At 40.8% G+C, this 18,752-nt stretch overlaps 1 protein-coding gene across 1 annotated transcript in view; it reads right to left on the reverse strand.

Annotated features, from left to right (window-relative positions):
• TMEM106C (transmembrane protein 106C) overlaps window positions 1–18,752 on the reverse strand; it is a 48,978-nt gene that overhangs the window by 492 nt on the left and 29,734 nt on the right. Inside the window, exons 6-8 of the mRNA XM_056562742.1 lie at window positions 7,501–7,550; window positions 4,609–4,662; window positions 130–1,627 (exon numbers count right to left, since the gene is read on the reverse strand). Coding sequence (XP_056418717.1) covers window positions 1,513–1,627; window positions 4,609–4,662; window positions 7,501–7,550 — 219 coding nt within the window. The 3' untranslated portion in view covers window positions 130–1,512. The remainder of the gene's footprint in view (window positions 1–129; window positions 1,628–4,608; window positions 4,663–7,500; window positions 7,551–18,752) is intronic.

The raw sequence follows: 18,752 nt of genomic DNA on the forward strand, positions 1-18,752 counted from the left end.
TCGACACGCCCCCTTCCAGCGGGCTGTCGGGGCTCCGTACAGGAGATCGCGGGGGGCCCCAGGGGTCGGACCCCCCGCGATCTGCAACTTATCCCCTATCCTTAGGATAGGGGATAAGTTGCTCACCACTGAATCACCACTGGACTACTCCTTTAAGGACTCACTCACATACCCATAGCAATTGGTACATTTAACCGCCTTTTCTTAATCATTTACACAGTTACAATCAATCTAGAAGTCTGCTTAATCTTACTTATATTTGCAGATATTTTTGATTAAATATTCTACTGTTGTGTTTACAGCTCTTGTGCACACCAAATCGTCTCTTTTTACAGACTACAAATACACCTGGGTAGTGTGATCCCAGTGTCATACTCACTTTGATCTGTACCCTACTTCTACAGGGGTCAGATGGACACAAGTATGACTGTGGGAGTCCTACTACAGTTTTTTGTAGCATGTGACCATGGAAATTACATAGGTCTTGTGCTGTAGACTCAAAATTCTTGCAAAGTGCTTTCTCTGTATTTTAGGTGCAAAGCCAGATATAAAGTTTTAAATGAAGAACAATGTATAATAGGTATATATACAGTATATATGCTTATAATAAGAAGTATTAAAAAAATAAAAATTAAAGAATTAGGCCATTTAAACACTATACTGGGTGCCACTATTTTTCGCCTTAGATATTTACACAATCTTACAAATTCTTTACATTTGTACAGTCTAAAGTCTATGTTCATTTTCGACACTAGCAACAGATTAAAATGATCAATTAATAAATAATACATGTATCTGCATTTGTACTGTGTGTGTTTTATGTTTATACTACATAATACTTGATGGCGTGGCTGTGAGTATGCCCGCTTGGAAGTAAACCTCTCACGAGAGATTGTTCTGTGCCAGCAAAACATTTTTTCCCCCACCCTAAAATCAATTTGCTGTACACTCAATACGGGATCCCTTTAAGAATTAAATGCCAAAATCATCAGTCAGCACATAGGTTAATTCCACTTATACAGTGAGAATATGACATTTAACATTGCAGCACAACATAGCGAGAAAAAGGAAAATATGAAAAAATAAAATAAACTTATTACTGCAAGGCTTTGTTTTCATAAAGTTTTAAATACCTGTATCTTTTATAAAGCTGGTATTTTGCTTGGGACACCTTTTGCCATTTATTGTGCTATACACTGTACAGTTTAATAAAATTTAAAAGTGTGAATATACTGGTCTTCAATGACTAGAAAACATCTTATGGATTAAAATATAGTACAGGGAAGGGGGGCACCAGTGCAATAAAAATAATGCCACTAAGAAAACACAGTGATCGATTCTCTTCACCAACATCCAGGGATCATGCAAACATTGCATGCTCAAAAGAAAGCACCAGTGCAAATTCCAGTACTGTAAACGCGTGTGCTCAGCTGGTGCAGTTGCAGCTTCATTATTTCTGTGGATGACACACAGGGACAAGATAACATATTGCTGGTGATGTTTTATGCTAGTTTATAAAGCATGGTGGTCAGTCAGTATTGTTGAATTCGCTCCACAATCAATGTATTGGTAAGTCTCCAGGGAGCTCTGGGAGGTATGTCCAATGTAGGAAAACTTCACTGATGTTCTGCAAAAGGGAAAGGACAGGTTAGTAGCAAAACTTCCACAAGGGCAGGGTCACATGTGGGGTGCATCCGCAGCGTATTTCACGCTGCGGATGCACCAAAAACAGTCACAGAGGAACTGCACAGCGAGTTCCTGACTTCGGCCGGGTAGCTCTTTGTGTCCACTCGCAGTGGCGGATTTCCCACTGTAGAAATCAGCCTCTACGAATGGACACACAGAGCTACCCACCCCCAGCCGGGAGCTCGCTCTGCAGTACCTTTGTGACTGCAGTCAGTGCATCCACAGCATGAAATACACTGTGGATGCGCCCTGTGTGACGCTGCCCTAAAACTTTATTTTATACTAGACTTCAAAAGATGCTTGACCACTCAAACTCTACACTGCATATTTGTTATATTCTTATAGAAGTTTGTACTAATCTTCTTGTCAAATCAAAATAAAAATCTTAATAGAATAGCAGTTAACCCGTCTTTATTGCTGGGTCTTGTTTTATGAGGAAAGAGAAAGATTACATAGAGTAGTTGCCCAGGATAAGGGAGAAAAAAAATACTTTGACAACTTCTCTTAAGCATATCCTGTATATAAGAAGTACTTGGTATCTTGATGTAAAATCTTCAATGTCCTCTGATGCACACAAGGCAAAAATTAACCAGATTTCTACAAACTACAACCTAATGGGAGGAGATAGATTAGAGATGTAACATTTCCAGACATTCATTTCTCTCCCCCCCCCCCCCCCCCCCCCGAAATGTGGAAATGTTTGGGGGGGGGGGGGGGGGAAAGAGTGGAGTCAATTTACAGATTGAAGATCGATTTTAGTGCTGGATGTTAGTCTCACCATTTTACGGAGAGGTTGAATGTAAACCAATTTACTTGTCAGCCAGTAGGCAATTATCTATGATGGGTGAGGACATTAATAGGAATCACATAAATAAATGTCAATTAAGGCCAATCTGAGAGGACAGAAACATTAAGTGGGCACTGTCAAATCCAATGACTTTTCATATGTTGTTACTGATGAAAATAAACTACATTTTGCAATATGGTTATTTTTTTTATTTTTTTACATTTAATAAAAGAAAACAGCTCCTGAAAATCCCACCACTAGGGGTCCCCATACCTACTGGGAAACTAACCAGTCCTGCTGCAGCATCAAGCTTGTCCACGAGTCATGGACAAGGCTACATGAGCAGACACACCAATCACCTCCCTCCACCACAAGGAAGGGACACACCCCATTCCCGAGAGGATTTCTAACACTGTGATCTAATGAAAAGAGTTATTTTTATAATATTTATAGGTGATCAAGGCATACCAATTAGATGTACATGGTCAGGATGAGGTCCTGAGTAACAATTTTTTTTTGTAGGATCTGACAGGTACACTTTAAACTACTGTAATACCGACAAGATGGAGCCCAGCCACAACCAAACTAAACTGAAGCCTTTTCCCTACAGCGCCCCTAGAACCAGAAATGCCTTTTGCTCTTTAAAAATTGTATTCTTAGGCTATGTTCACACACAAAATTTTTGTGTGGACATTTCACTGGCAGCAGAGCATGGGCAGAACATGCTAGCGCTAGGCCAGTTCGTAAATGCGTAGTCTCAGAGGGAAATGCATTTCCGTGCACACTCCGTAGAAAGAATACACGTGTCTATTCTTTCTGCGGACTCCAGAATCTCGCCTGTGTACACAGTGCAGCAGAATCCTATTGAAATCAACGTGACTCTGCTGCAGCGGAATGTCCATGCGGAATACTTCTGCGGAATTTCCTATGGAAATTCCATCAAGTGAACATAGCCTTAGTAGTTGAATTGTATTCCAGGACTTGCTGGTCATCAGATGTTTTCATGAAAGTCTAAATGTTATAAAGTTTGAATACTGTGTTATAAACATATTATTTATCATTATAAAATAACATATTCAATACTCCTTTTTGTTTTTTCATCTCTAGGGCAGATACACATTTATCAAAACATTTACCTGCAAAAACCAAAAAGGTGAAGGAGACTGCCTGGTTCTCTAAGATGACTACTGTCTATGTTACCAAAGCCACATTTCCATTCTAATTAGTAGCATCTTGATGTTTTTTCTGCAAACTGCCAGATTTGCAATTTCCAAGCGATGTAAACAGAGATTAGTCCAGTCTCTCAGAGTTCTCTAATATATAACATTTTTGGGAATTATTGGCTGGTCGTTGTGACAATTTACACTTTTCACTGACCGTACTTGTTATCCTAACCCGGTCCTTATAGACCTCTTGTGAATGTAAAATAATGCTATCCTGACCTTCAAGAGGAAACTGAGGGAAAACTACAAGTATGCACAGAACCTGAAAGAAAGTTTCAGTTTTAACTTTTTACGCAAATTTATTTGGAGAAAACAAAATATAGGAAAAATTGTTCTCTTTATAAGAAAGAAAAATGAATGACTCTCCATGGTAATCACATCAGGGCCTAAAAACCAAACCAGGAACACACATTTGTAGACAGCATTGTAAAGTTGTTGATCATTGTACGTAGACTATTGTTTGAAATCACTAGGGGCTTGCTGGTATTTACTGAGCAGTGGCTAGAGATGGGAAGGCCAAGAGGGAAAAAAAAAACCACACACACACACACACACGAGAAATTGGGGGGAAGTTTTTGTTTCTTTTACAAAATAGAGTAAGGAATATTTTTTTTTTATGATGACAAATGATATGTTTATAACATGGTATTCAAACTAAACATTTAGACCTTCATGAGAGAATTATTATCCTTTTGCAGTTCTATGACATTTGTTATTTTTGTATTGTGATAACACTTTTACTGTATTTATTATCCCTGTGATATCATTGTGTACATTGTCACACTTCAATCCAACATACTTGAAGATTGGTATAAAACAGTCTTAAGAAATTTGCCCCAACATACTTTCCAACAAATGCATTTGATACCTTTAATAATGAGAAATATAATAGAAAAAAAAAAATGTACATACCGCACAAAAACAACAATGTTGTGCACTTTAACTGTGGTCAATGTGCAGAAATTACTGAAAAGTAAATAATCAACATTAAACAGGTAATATTACTTCATTACAAGTACCATTGTATATTGAACCCAGTAATACATTAACAGCAAGAGTCTGAAATAAAACGCTAAGGCTGCTTTCACACACTACCGTTTGTGCCTGGTAGCGTGACGGCCGTTAGAAGTTAGCGGGAGAAAAATGTTGTACTTGCAACGTCTTTTTCTCCCGCTATCTTCCGGCGGAATAACGGGAGTCATAACGGACGTTATAGGAATCCCATTCAAGTGAATGGGATCCTCTGTGCCTGTTCTGAAAGGGCCCTTAACATCCGTTTGTAATGGAGCCTCACACATAGTGCGAAAGTAGCCTTACATTTATTGTGATATACCCCTATAGTTGTCACCACAAAAAAAAAAAAATTATATATATCACCATATAGATCCAAAGATCCCAAAATATAAACTTTATTAAATACAAAATGACAAAACACTATGAAATAAGACAGACACCCCTAACCCATAAAATACATATACCCCTAGAAATAGCATAGGTGCCCAGGTCACATGAATCACAATGATAGAATATGCAAAATATAAAAGATAACTTCTCCAAACAACAATGTGGCAATGTCAGCAATCAGTCACAATAATGACCAGTAGTACATGTTAGGCTGATACATTACCTGTGGCAGGCACTCTTAGGCTCTTTTCACACTAGTGATTTTTCCGTTATTGAAGTTCTGTCGCATGTTCTGTCATGATTTTAAGCGAAACTCGGCCGTTACAGAACCCCTGACGGCCGAGACTAAATCGCATTGCAGCCTATGGGATTTTGTAACTGCCCGTTTGCACCCGTATATGCCCGTAATTCATTACGGACGTTATACAATGATGGGACATCGTGGCGGAAAAATTACTGCATGTAGGGGTTTTGTAACGGCAGGTTTTTGTAACGGCAGGTTTTTGCCGAAAATCGTGACGGAACATGCGACGGAACTTCAAATCACTACTGTGAAAAGAGCCTTAGTGGCCATTAGGGACCCCGTGCACCCTCAACAGACGTCATTTCGTGGCCTTCCCCACTTCGTCAGGAGGTACTGTTAACTCACCAGTCCGTGCTATTTATATGTCCCTCCACCTATCGGTGCACGAGCCGATTACCGGAACCGGAATTCCGATCCTGCGGTGCCACTGGGTTTCTGCTGTCATGCAAACATTACAGCTTCCGCCCATCTGTAGCACGTAAGGATCGGAACACACGCACCGGGAGGATACGCATGCGCACAAGGGTAAATATCCCTGTACATACAGACCATACTTAAATCAATTACGTGTTGTTCCCCAGATGGCCAATAGATGTCTCCCTGTCACTACAATAATCCCATTACATCAAAACATAATCAAAGTCAGTACAATACGCATAATCAAAGGATCACAATGATATAATATACAATACTGTAAAGCTGCAACTAGATATTACTCCCAAACGGACCCCACATTTCATTAGATCAATATGGACAAAGGTCAGTTCAATCGTAAATTGATAATGGAAATTAATATAAATTAATAACAAAAAGTTAAACATTTTTTTATCATCATCATCATCATCATCATCATCATCATCATCATCATAATAATAATGGGAAATGTTTACTTCAATTTCATAAATATCACTTATCTTAGCAGAACCAGTCCAATACTGGCACATAAATATATACCAGCACTAGACTGGATTACATTTATTGTGATCAGGCACAAATGAAGGAAATGTGATCTGCAGATGGGCCGAACTGTGTCAGGAGTCATTAGTCCTTCTGCAATTTTAAAATACAATATTTTTAGCTGTGTCATACAATGTAGTGTAACCATTGCTGACATAGAAGTGTTGAACTTCATAAAAAAAAACAAAAAAACAAAAAAAATACAAAACCCCACACCACCACACAGGTCAGTTATACCTGTATGGGGGCCTCTAAAAGTTTTCACACCAGCTTTTGCCCAAGAGAACCACATCTACCTTGTGTTCTGACAGTAGATTATCTCAATATCAAAAGGGGTACTCCGGAGGAAAAAAAAAAAAAACAAGTTTTTAAATCAACTGGTGGCAGAAAATTATACAGATTTGTAAGTTATGTCTATTCAAAAATCTTAATCCTTTCAGTACTTATCAGCTGCTGTATGTTCCAGAAGAAGTTGTGTTCTTTCCAATCTGACCACAGTGCTCTCTGCTACCACCTCTGTCCACGTCAGGTATTGTTCAGAGCAGGAGAAAACCCTATAGTTAGCTTCTCCTGCTCCGGACAGTTCCTGACATGGACAGAGAGGTCAGAAGAGAGCACTGTGGTCAGACTGAAAAATAACTAGGCAACTTTTTCTGGAGCATACAGCAGCTGATAAGTACACCAGATCCTTATTTTTCAAAAAAAAAGGGTTGAGGCAAAATTTACTGATGGCCTATACTTTGCATCCTGCCTAATAGCTATTTATGGCCTATGCAGACACCCAACACTCCCACTAATCAGGCTTAATTCCATACATTGTGGAGTGGCCTCGCCGGATTTCTGCAGTGCAGCTTCCATTGAAGTAAATGGGAGCTCACCTGCAGTAACCCAAGGATAAGCCAGCAATCACTTGGACTGATAGGTAGTCCATTAATTTTGCTTAAATAAACTCTTATCTGCCAGCAATTGACAGTCTGGAGACCCACCTACATATTTGCCTACCCAGTAGAAACCAACGGATACTCAGCTAACAAATACCAAAGAAGCAAAAATATCCACTGTGTTATTACCTTCATATATTCTAGAAATAACCAGCTCTGTTTTCCCATATAAAGATTATAAAGAGGTCACATACTTACTATAAATAAGATAGGATTCCTCCAAGCTCCAACTTCACTGTGAAATTCACCTAGAACATAAAAGTTATTTGTAATTGCTAAGCTTAACTGATGTACAGCCAAAGAAACTCTTTAAAACATTTACCGAGACATAACTAGGCACAGATAGGAAATGTCTAAGACAAGAGAAAGGATGATGCGGCAACTCTTGGTTTGGTCAATTGTTTTAATATAAGGAATGCCTTGCGCTGTAGTAATCTACAGGGTCTATCCTGACCATTTTATATGGACACTCTTTCTAAGCCAAATAAATGTCAGAACTGAAGTATCTCCATGACTATTCCTGACACGCTCAACAAGTCTTGGCAATCCATTTCTGGATTTTACTGACCACACGTTCCCTTAAAGGGGTACTCCACTGGAAAACATTTTATTTGAAATCAACTGGTGCCAAAAAGTTAACCCCTTAAATGGGCACTGTCATGAAAACAAAAAATGTATATGTTGTAGTACTTAAGTACTACAACATATCTCTAATATAGTTTAATTAAAAAAAAGTGATTTTAAAAAACAGTTTAAAATCACTTTTAATTCCGGCCACTAGGGGTCGCCCTCCTAGTGGCCGAAAGCATTCAGCAGTGACGCCACTAATGAATTCCGACTCATTGAAGCCTGGCAATGAGACAAAATTCAATCACTGCTGTGCTCGCTCCCGCCTGTCAATCAGACAGGCCGGAGCGAGCACTTTGAAGGAAGAGGACGCGCGCAGGCTCGGGGACAAGGTAAAGTATTATGTTCACTGTATTATGTATATGTTCAAGTATTATGTATACTGTTCACCTATACAATATGCCTCCAGTTTCCCCACAACTCCCAGCATGCCCTGGGAGTTGTAGTGGGGAAGCCTGGAGGGACACTAAATAGGTGAACTGAGGGGGGGGGGGTACTCTGGGTGAACTAAGGGGGAGGGGGAGTGAGTTGAGTGGCGCGACGGGTCCGGGGGGGGGGGGGGGGGAAGGGTTTGCGGGCTGCAGTATGTGCTCCGGTGTTCACCTATACAGTATGCCTCCAGTTGTTTCCCCACTACAACTCCCAGCATGCCCTGACAGCCAATAGATGTCAGGGCAAGCTGGGAGTTGCAGTGGGGAAACAGCTGGAGGCATACTGTATAGGTGAACTACGGGCGGAAGTGTCGGCCCCAGCAGGCATCAGTGACGTGGTGCCTGCTGGGGAAGTCTGCCTGGTAGTGAGCACACTGCCAGGCAGACAAAAAAGCATTTTAAATATGTAAAAAAAAAAAATAAAAAAAAAATTAAAGGCAGGGAGGGGGTTAGGGATAGATGGGTAATAGGCAGGGACAAAAAAAAAAAAAAAAAGTGATGGTGGGAGCTATCCTTTAAGGACCAGGGTTTTTTTCCCACTTTCATTTTTTCCTCCTTCCCTTTAACCCCTTAAGGACTCAGCCCATTTTGGCCTTTAATTTTTACGTTTTCATTTTTTCCTCCTCGCCTTCTAAAAATCATAACTCTTTTATATTTTCATCCACAGACTAGTATGAGGGCTTGTTTTTTGCGCGACCAGTTGTCCTTTGTAATGACATCACTCATTATATCATAAAATGTATGGCGCAACCAAAAACCACTATTTTTGTGGGGAAATTAAAACGAAAAACGCAATTTTGCTAATTTTGAAAGGTTTCGTTTTCACGCCGTACAATTTATGATAAAAATAACGTGTGTTCTTTATTCTGAGGGTCAATACGATTAAAATGATACCCATTATTACGTACTTTTATATTATTGTTGCGCTTAAAAAAAAAATCACAAACTTTTTAACCAAATTAGTACGTTTATAATCCCTTTATTTTGATGACCTATAACTTTTTTATTTTTCCGTATAAGCGGCGGTATGGGGGCTCATTTTTTGCGCCATGATCTGTTGTTCTTTTTTTTGATACCACATTTGCATATAAAAAACTTTTAATACATTTGTAATATTTTTTTTTTTTTTAATAAAATGTATTAAAAATTAGGAATTTTGGACTTTTTTTTTCCGTTCACGCCGTTAACCGTACGGGATCATTAACATTTTATTTTAATAGTTCGGACCTTTACGCACGCGGCGATACCAAATATGTCTATAAAAATTTTTTTTTACGCTTTTTGGGGGTAAAATAGGAAAAAACGGACGTTTTACTTTTTTATTGGGGGAGGGGATTTTTCACTTTTTTTTTTACTTACTTTTACATTTTTTTACATTTTTTTTTTTTTACACTTGAATAGTCCCCATAGGGGACTATTCATAGCAATACCATGATTGCTAATACTGATCTGTTCTATGTATAGGACATAGAACAGATCAGTGTTTTCGGTCATCTTCTGCTCTGGTCTGCTCGATCACAGACCAGAGCAGGAGACGCCGGGAGCCGGACGGAGGAAGGAGAGGGGACCTCCGTGCGGCGTTATGAATGATCGGATCCCCGCAGCAGCGCTGCGGGCGATCCGATCATTCATTCAAATCGCGCACTGCCGCAGATGCCGGGATCTGTATTGATCCCGGCACCTGAGGGGTTAATGGCGGACGCCCGCGAGATCGCGGGCGTCGGCCATTGCCGGCGGGTCCCTGGCTGCGATCAGCAGCCGGGATCAGCCGCGCATGACACGGGCATCGCTCCGATGCCCGCGGTTATGCACAGGACGTAAATGTACGTCCTGGTGCGTTAAGTACCACCTCACCAGGACGTACATTTACGTCCTGCGTCCTTAAGGGGTTAAAAAATCATAACTCTTTCAATTTTGCACCTAAAAATCCATATGATGGCTTATTTTTTGCGCCACCAATTCTATTTTGTAATAACATCAGTCATTTTACCCAAAAATCCACGACGAAACGAAAAAAAATTAATTAATTGTGCGACAAAATTGAAGAAAAAAAAATTTATTTTGTAATTTTGGGGGCTTCCGTTTCTACGCAGTGCATTTCTCAGTAAAAATAACACCTTATCTTTATTCTGTAGGTCCATACGGTTAAAATGATACCCTACTTATATAGGTTGGATATTGTTGTACTTAGGGAAAAAAATCTGTACCATTTTTGTATTGATCAGACTTTTTGATCGCTTTTTATTAATTTTTTCATGATATAAAAAGTGACCAAAAATACGCTATTTTGGACTTTGGAATTTTTTTGTGCATACGCCATTGACCGTGCAATTTAATTAACGATATATTTTTATAGTTTGGACATTTCCGCACGCGGCGATACCACATAAGTTTATTTACACAGTTTTTTTTTTTTTTTTATGGGAAAAGGGGGGTGATTCAAACTTTTATTAGGGAAGGTGTTAAAGGAGTAGTCCAGTGGTGAACAACTTATCCCTTATCTTAAGGATAGGGGATAAGTTTGAGATCGCGGGGGGTCCGACCGCTGGGGCCCCCTGCGATCTCCTGTACGGAGCCCCGACAGCCCACGGGAAGGGGGCGTGTCGACCTCCGCACGAAGCGGCGGCCGACACGCCCCATCAATACAACTCTATGGCAGAGCCGAAGCGCTGCCTTCGGCAATCTCCGCCTCTGCCATAGAGATGTGTTGAGGGGGCGTGTCGGCCGCCGCTTTGTGCGGAGGTCGACACCCGCTATCTGGCCGGAGAGCCAGGCCCCCTTACAGAGAGATCGCAGGGGGCCCCAGCGGTCGGACCCCCGCAATCTCAAACTTATCCCCTATGCTTAGGATAGGGGATAAGTTTTTCACCACTGAACTACCCCTTTAAATGACCTTTGTTAACTTACCAGCTTTTTTTATTTTTTATTTTTTGCAGTGCTATAGCTCCCATAGAGACCTATAACACTGCACACACTGATCTCTTATGCTGATCCCTGCAAAGCCATCGCTTTGCATGGATCAGCAAGATAGGCGCTCGATTGTTCAAGCCTGTAGCTCAAGCTTGGAGCAATCAAACCCCGATCGGACGCCACGGAGACAGGTAAGGGGACCTCCGCTCGCGTCCTAGCTGATCGGGACATCGCGATCAGCCCTACTGAGCTGCCGGGAAGCGTTTACTTTCACTTTCAGACGCAACGGTCAACTTCGATCGCCGCGTCTGAAGGGTTAATAGTGCGCGGCACAACGATCGGTGCCGCGCATTGTTAGCCCAGGATCCCGGCTATGAATAGCAGCGTGACCAACCCGGTGTGATGCAGGGTTTTAAGCACCGGGACCGGGCGTGGGGCATACAGGTACACCCTACGTCCTTAAGAGGTTAATTTTTTCGCGTATGGGGCTGTATGAGGGCTCAATTTTTTGCGCCGTGATCTGAAGATTTTAGTGGTACCATTTTTGTATTGATTAGACTTTTAGATTGCTTTTTATTCATTTTTTCATGATATTAAAAGTGACCAAAAATACACTATTTTGGACTATGGAATTTTTATTTCGCGTACTCCATTGACCGTGCGGTTTAATTAACAAATATATTTTTATAATTCAGACATTTCTGCATGTGGAAATACCACGTTTTCTTTTTTTATTTACACTTTTTTTTAAGGGAAAAGGGGGGTGATTCAAACTTTTATTCGGGAAGGGTAATTTTTTATTTTTTTTTTACTTTTTATTAAAAAAAAAAAAACTTATTAAAAAAGGTGTTAAATTGGGGTGTAAATGCTCACTGCACCCCTTATTACATTCCTTGAGGGGTGTAGTTTCCAAAATGGGGTCACATGTGGGGGGGGGGAGGTGGTCAATGTTTTGGCACCACGGGGGGGCTTTGTAAACGAACAAGGCCCCTGACTTCTATTCCAACCAAATTCTCTCTCCAAAAGCTCAATGGCACTCCTTCCCTTCTGAGCATTGTAGTTCGCCAGCAGAGCCCTTGATGTCCACACATAGTGCATTTCCATAATCAGAAGAAATGGGGTTACAAATTTTGTACAAATGTAAAATTTGGGGAAAAACCAGCATTTTAGTGAGATTTTTTTTTCTCATTTACACATCCAACTTCAGGCTCACTGTACCCCTTGTTACGTTCCTTGAGGGGTGTAGCTTCCAAAATAGTATGTCACGTGGATTTTTTTTCGCTCTTCTGGCACCATAGGGGCTTCCTAAATGTGACATGCCCCCAAAAACAATTTCAGCAAAATTTGCTTTCCAAAAGCCAAATGTGACTCCTTCTCTTCTGAGCATTGCAGTACGCCCGCAGTGCGCTTGACGTCCACCCATGGGGTATTTCCATACTCAGGAGAAAATGGCCCCCAAAATTTGTAACCCCATCTCTTCTATTACTCCTTGTAAAAATAAAAAAATTGGGGAAAAAACTGCATTTTTGTGGAAAAAAAAATTCATTTACACATCCAAATTTAACGAAAAGTCATCAAACACCTGTGGGGTGTTAAGGCTAACTGGACCCCTTGTTACGTGCCTTGAGGGGTGTAGTTTCCAAAATGGTATGCCATGTGGGGTTTTCTGCTGTTCTGGCACCATAGGGGCTTTCTAAATGTGACATGCCCATCAAAAACAATTTCAGAAAAACTCACTCTCCAAAATCCCATTGTCGCTCCTTCCCTTCTGAGCCCTCTAGTGCACCCACAGAGCAGTTGACATACACATGAGATATTTCCTTACTCGAGAGAAATTGGGTCACAAATTTTAGGGCGATTTCTCTCCTTTTACTCCTTGTAAAAATTCAAAAACTGGGTCTACAAGAACATGCGAGTGTAAAAAAACAAAAAACAAAAAAAATGAAGATTTTGAATTTTCTCCTTCACATTGCTGCTATTCCTGTGAAACACCTAAAGGGTTAACACACTTACTGAATGTCATTTTGAATAAATGCAAAATTTTCAAATTTTTCTATAAATTTGGGAATTTTTCTCCAAGAAATGATGCAAGTATCGAAGAAATTTTACCACTAACAAAGTAGAATATGTCGCAAAAACACAATCAATCAATCTCGGAATCAGAATGATAACTAAAAGCATTCCAGAGTTATTAATGCTTAAAGTGACAGTGGTCAGATGTGCAAAAAAAAAAAAAAAAAAAAAAAAAAAAAAAGGGACTTAGCCCTTTTTCACCTTAAGGACCATTTTTTGCAATTCTGACCAGTGTCACTTTAAACATTAATAACTCTGGAATGCTTTTAGTTATCATTCTGATTCAGAGATTGTTTTACGTGACATATTCTACTTTAACTTAGTGGTAAATTTTTGTGGTAACTTGCATCCTTTCTTGGTGAAAAATCCCCAAATTTGATGAAAAAATTGAAAATTTAGCATTTTTCTAACTTAGAAGCTCTGTGCTTGTAAGGAAAATGGATATTCAAAACAAATTTTTTTTGGTACACATATACAATATGTCTACTTTATGTTTACATCATAAAATTTATGAGCTTTTACTTTTGGAAGACACCAGAGAGCTTCAAAGTTCAGCAGTTCAGTGACCAGTTCAGTTTTTAAGTGGATTTTAAGGGTCTTCATATTAGAAATACCCCACAAATGACCCCATTATAAAAACTGCACCCCCCAAAATATTCAAAATGACATTCAGTCAGCGTTTTAACCCTTTAGGTGTTTCACAGGAATAGCAGCAAAGTGAAGGAGAAAATTCACAATCTTCATTTTCTACACTCGCATGTTCTTGTAGACCCAATTTTTGAATTTTTGCAAGGGGTAAAAAGGAGAACATTTTTACTTGTATTTGAAACCCAATTTTTCTCGAGTAAGGACATACCTCATATGTCCATGTAAAGTGTTCGGCGGGCACAGTAGAGGGCTCAGAAGGGAAGGAGCGACAAATGGTTTTTGGGGGGCATGTCACCTATGGTGCCAGAACAGCAAAAAAAATTAAAAAAAAAAAAAAAAAAAACACATGGCATACCATTTTGGAAACTAGACCCCTCGGGGAACGTAACAAGGGGTAAAGTGAACCTTAATACCCACAGGTGATTCATGTCTTTTGCATATGTAAAAAACAATTATAAAATAAAAATGTTTTACCTAAAATGCTTGGTTTCCCAAAAATTTAACATTTTTAAAATGGGTAATAGCAGAATATACCACCCAAAATTTGAAGCCCAATTTCTTCTGATTCAGAAAACACCCCATATGGGAGTGAAAAGTGCTCTGCTGGCGCACTACAGGTCTCAGAAGAGAAGGAGTCACATTTGGCTTTTTGAAAGCAAATTTTGCTTTGGGGGCATGCCGCATTTAGGAAGCCCCTATGGTGCCAGAACAGCAAAAAACCCCCTCATGGCATTACATTTTGGAAACTAGACCCCTCGGGGAACATAACAAGGGGTAAAGTGAACCTTTATACCCCACAGGTGTTTCACGACTTTTGCATATGTAAAAAAAAAAAATAGATATATTTTTTTACCTAAAATGCTTGTTTTCCCAAAAATGTTACATTTTTAAAAAGGGTAAAAGCAGAAGATACCCCCAAAATTTGTAACAAAATTTCTCCCGAGTACGGCGATACCCCATATGTGACCCTAAACTGTTGCCTTGAAATACAACAGGGCTCCAAAGTGAGAGCGCCATGCGCATTTGAGGCCTAAATTAGGGACTTGCATAGGGGTGGACATAGGGGTATTCTACGCCAGTGATTTCCAAACAGGGTGCCTCCAGCTGTTGTAAAACTTCCAGCATGCCTGGACAGTCAGTGGCTGTCTGGTAATACTGGGAGTAGTTGTTTTGCAACAGCTGGAGGCTCCGTTTTGGAAACAGAGGCGTACCAGACGTTTTTCTTTTTTATTGGGGAGGGGAGGGGGGCTGTGTAGGGGTATGTGTATATGTAGTGTTTTTTACTTTTTATTTTATTGTGTGTTAGAGTAGTGTTTTTAGGGTACAGTCGCACGGGCGGGGGTTCACAGTAGTTTCTCGCTGGCAGTTTGAGCTGCGGGAGAAAATTTGCGCAGCTCAAACTTGCAGCCGGATACTTACTGTAAACCTCCGCCCATGTGAGTGTACCCTGTACATTCACATTGGGGGGGGGGGGGGGGGTGAAGCATCCAGCTGTTGCAAAACTACAACTCCCAGCATGGGCTGACAGACTGTACATGCTGAGAGTTTTAGTTTTGCAACAGCTGTAGGCACACTGGTTGTGAAACACCGAGTTTGGTAACAAACTCAGTGTTTTGCAACCAGTGTGCCTTCAGCTGTTGCAAAAGCTACAACCCCCAGCAAGTACGGACAGCGGAAGGGCATGCTGGGACTTGTAGTTATGCAACAGCTGGAGGCATACTACTTTGGCTGGGGCTGCTGGGGATTGTAGTTATGCAACAGCTGGAGACACACTGGTTTGCTACTTAACTCGGTGTTTCACAACCAGTGCACCTCCAGCTGTTGCAAAACTACAACTCCCAGCATGTATGGTGCATGCTGGGAGTTGTACTTTGCAACAGCTGGAGGCACAACGGTCGTGAAACACAGAGTTAGGTAAAAAAAAAAAAAAAAAAACTCTTGACAAAGAGTGTGCCTTCAACTGTTGCAACTACAACTCTCAGAATGCACTTTGGCTGATTGTGCAAGCTGGAAGTTGTAGTTATACAACAGCTGAAGGTACACTTTTCCATAGAAAAACTACAAGTCCCAGCATGCCTATAAGGGAATGCTGGGAGCTGTGGTGGTCTGCCTCCTGCTGTTGCATAACTACAACTCCCAGCATGCCCTTTTTGCATGCTGGGAGCTGTTGCTAAGCAACAGCAGGAGGCTCTCACTCATCTCTTACTGCTGCAAGCCGCCGCTTCAGGTCAGTCCCTCGCCGCTTCTGGGGCCCCGATCCCAACAGGTATGCCGGGGATCGGGGTCCCCAGCTGCCGGGGTCCACTTCCCACACCCGCTCACGTCCTCGGGAAGAGGGGCGGAGCGGGTTGCGGGAGTGTCACCCGCAGCAGGTGCCCCGATTGGTCGGCCGGTAAACTGGCCGACGAATCAGGTCGATGTTAAGGTGGCACCATCAGAGACGGCCCCGAACAGCCTGCAATTCCGGGTCACCGGAGACCCGATTGACCCGGAATCCGCCGCAGATCACTGGGCTAAATTGTCCAGCGATCTGCGGCCATCGCCGACATGGGGGGTCATCATGACCCCCCTGGCGATATGCCGCGATGCCTGCTGAACGATTTCAGCAGGCAGCAGGCATCCGGACCCCAACCGGCTAGCGGTGGGGACCGGATTTCCCACAGGCGTATGTATACGTCCTGCATCCTTAATCCCTTAAGGACCAGGCGTTTTTCGGTTTTTGCTCTTTCATTTTTTCCTCCTTACCTTTAAAAAATCATAACTCTTAAAATTTTGCACCTAAAAATCTGTATTATGGCTTATTTTTTGCTCCACCAATTCTACTTTGTAATGATATCAGTAATTTTACCCAAAAATCTACGGCGAAACGGGAAAATCATTGTGTGACGAAATTGAAAAAATACAGCCATTTTGTAACTTTTGGGGGCTTCCGTTTCTACGTAGTACATTTTTCGGTAAAAATGACACCTTATCTTTATTCTCTAGGTCCATACGGTTAAAATGATATCCTACTTATATAGGTTATCATAACTACATGCAGGAAAATGTATACGTTTAAAATTGTCATATTCGGACCCCTGTAACTTTTTTATTTTTGCGTGTTCAGGGCGCTATGAGGGTTCATTTTTTGCGCCGTGATCTGAAATTTTTGTCGGTACCATTTTTTGCATTGATCTGACTTTTTGATCGCTTTTTATTCATCTTTTCATGATATAAAAAGTGACCAAAAATACGCTATTTTGTACTTTGGAATTTTTTTGCGCGTACGCCATTGACCGTGCGGTTTATTAGAGGTATATTTTTTTTAATTAAGACATTTCCGCACGCGGCGATACCACATATGTTTATTTTTGTTTTTATTTACAGTTTTTTTTTATTATTGGAAATGCCGGGTGATTAAAACTTTTATTAGGGGAAGGGATAATTCAAAGGGTTAATGATTTTTTTTTACACTTTTCTTTTGCAATATTATAGCCCCCATAGGGGGACTATAACATTGCATTTACTGATCTTTAACACTGTTCAATGCATCTCCGTAGGGATGCAATGATCAGTGTTTTCGGTGATTGATTGCTCAAGCCTGGATCTCAGGCTTGAAGCATTCAATCGGCGATCGTACTGCAGGAAAGAAGGTAAAAGACCTTCCTCCTGTACTACAGCTGTTCGGGATGCCGCAATTATACCGCGGCGATCCCGAACAGCTCCCTGAGCTAGCCGGCACTTTTTACTTTCACGTTTAGCCGCGTGGCTCAGTTTTGAGTGCGCGGCTAAAGGGTTAATAGCTCGCGGCACCGCGATCAGTGCCGCGTGCTATTAGAGGCAGGTCCCGGCTTCACTATGATGCCGGGCCCGCTGTGATATGATGCGGGGTCACCGTGGGAGCGGGACCAAGGAAGTACTCATACGTCCTTGGTCCTCAAGGAGTTAAGGACTCAGGATGCAGGGCGTATCCATACGCCCTGCGTCTTGAAGAGGTTAAAAGGGGTACTCCTGAGGAAAACATTTTTTTTTTCTTTAAATCAACTGGTGCCAGAAAGTTAAACAGATTTGTAAATTACTTCTATAAAAAAAATATTAATCCTTCCAGTACTTATTAGCTGCTCAATGCTATAGAGGAAATTATTTTCTTTTTGGAACACAGAGCTCTCTTCTGAAATCATGACCACAGTGCTCTCTGCTGACATATCTGTCCATTTTAAGAACTGTCCAGAGCAGCATGTGTTTTCTATGGGGATTTTCTCCTACCTCTGGACAGTTCTTAAAATGGACAGAGATGTCAGCAGAGAGCACTGTGGTCATGATGTCAGCAGAGAGCTCTGTGTTCCAAAAAGAAAAAAAAATTACTCTGTAGTATTCAGCTCCTAATAAGTACTGGAAGGATTAAGATTTTTTTAACAGAAGTAATTTACAAATTTGTTTAACTTTCTGGCATCAGTTGATAAAAAAATAAAAATAAAAAATAAAAATAATAAAAAGTTTTCGACCAGAGCACCCCTTTAAAGGTGAAAAAGGGCCGAGTCCTTAAGGGGTTAAGCTTTATGTATGTCCTGTTGATGTGCTATAATAAAGAAACTTTCTTTTTAGTTTTGCTGTATACATACTACACAATAGTGACATCCATGTTGGAATATACTACCTGACTTTGTTTTTGGCTTGATCTTTCCTTTTATCTGCTTTTGTATGGCCAGAATAACCCTTTAAAGAGGCACTGTCATTGTTGAAAACTTTTTATATGTTACAGAACTAATCATATGATAGCTT

This window comes from Hyla sarda, chromosome 2 (genome assembly GCF_029499605.1).
Source record: "Hyla sarda isolate aHylSar1 chromosome 2, aHylSar1.hap1, whole genome shotgun sequence".
NCBI classification, from domain to species: Eukaryota; Metazoa; Chordata; class Amphibia; order Anura; family Hylidae; genus Hyla; species Hyla sarda.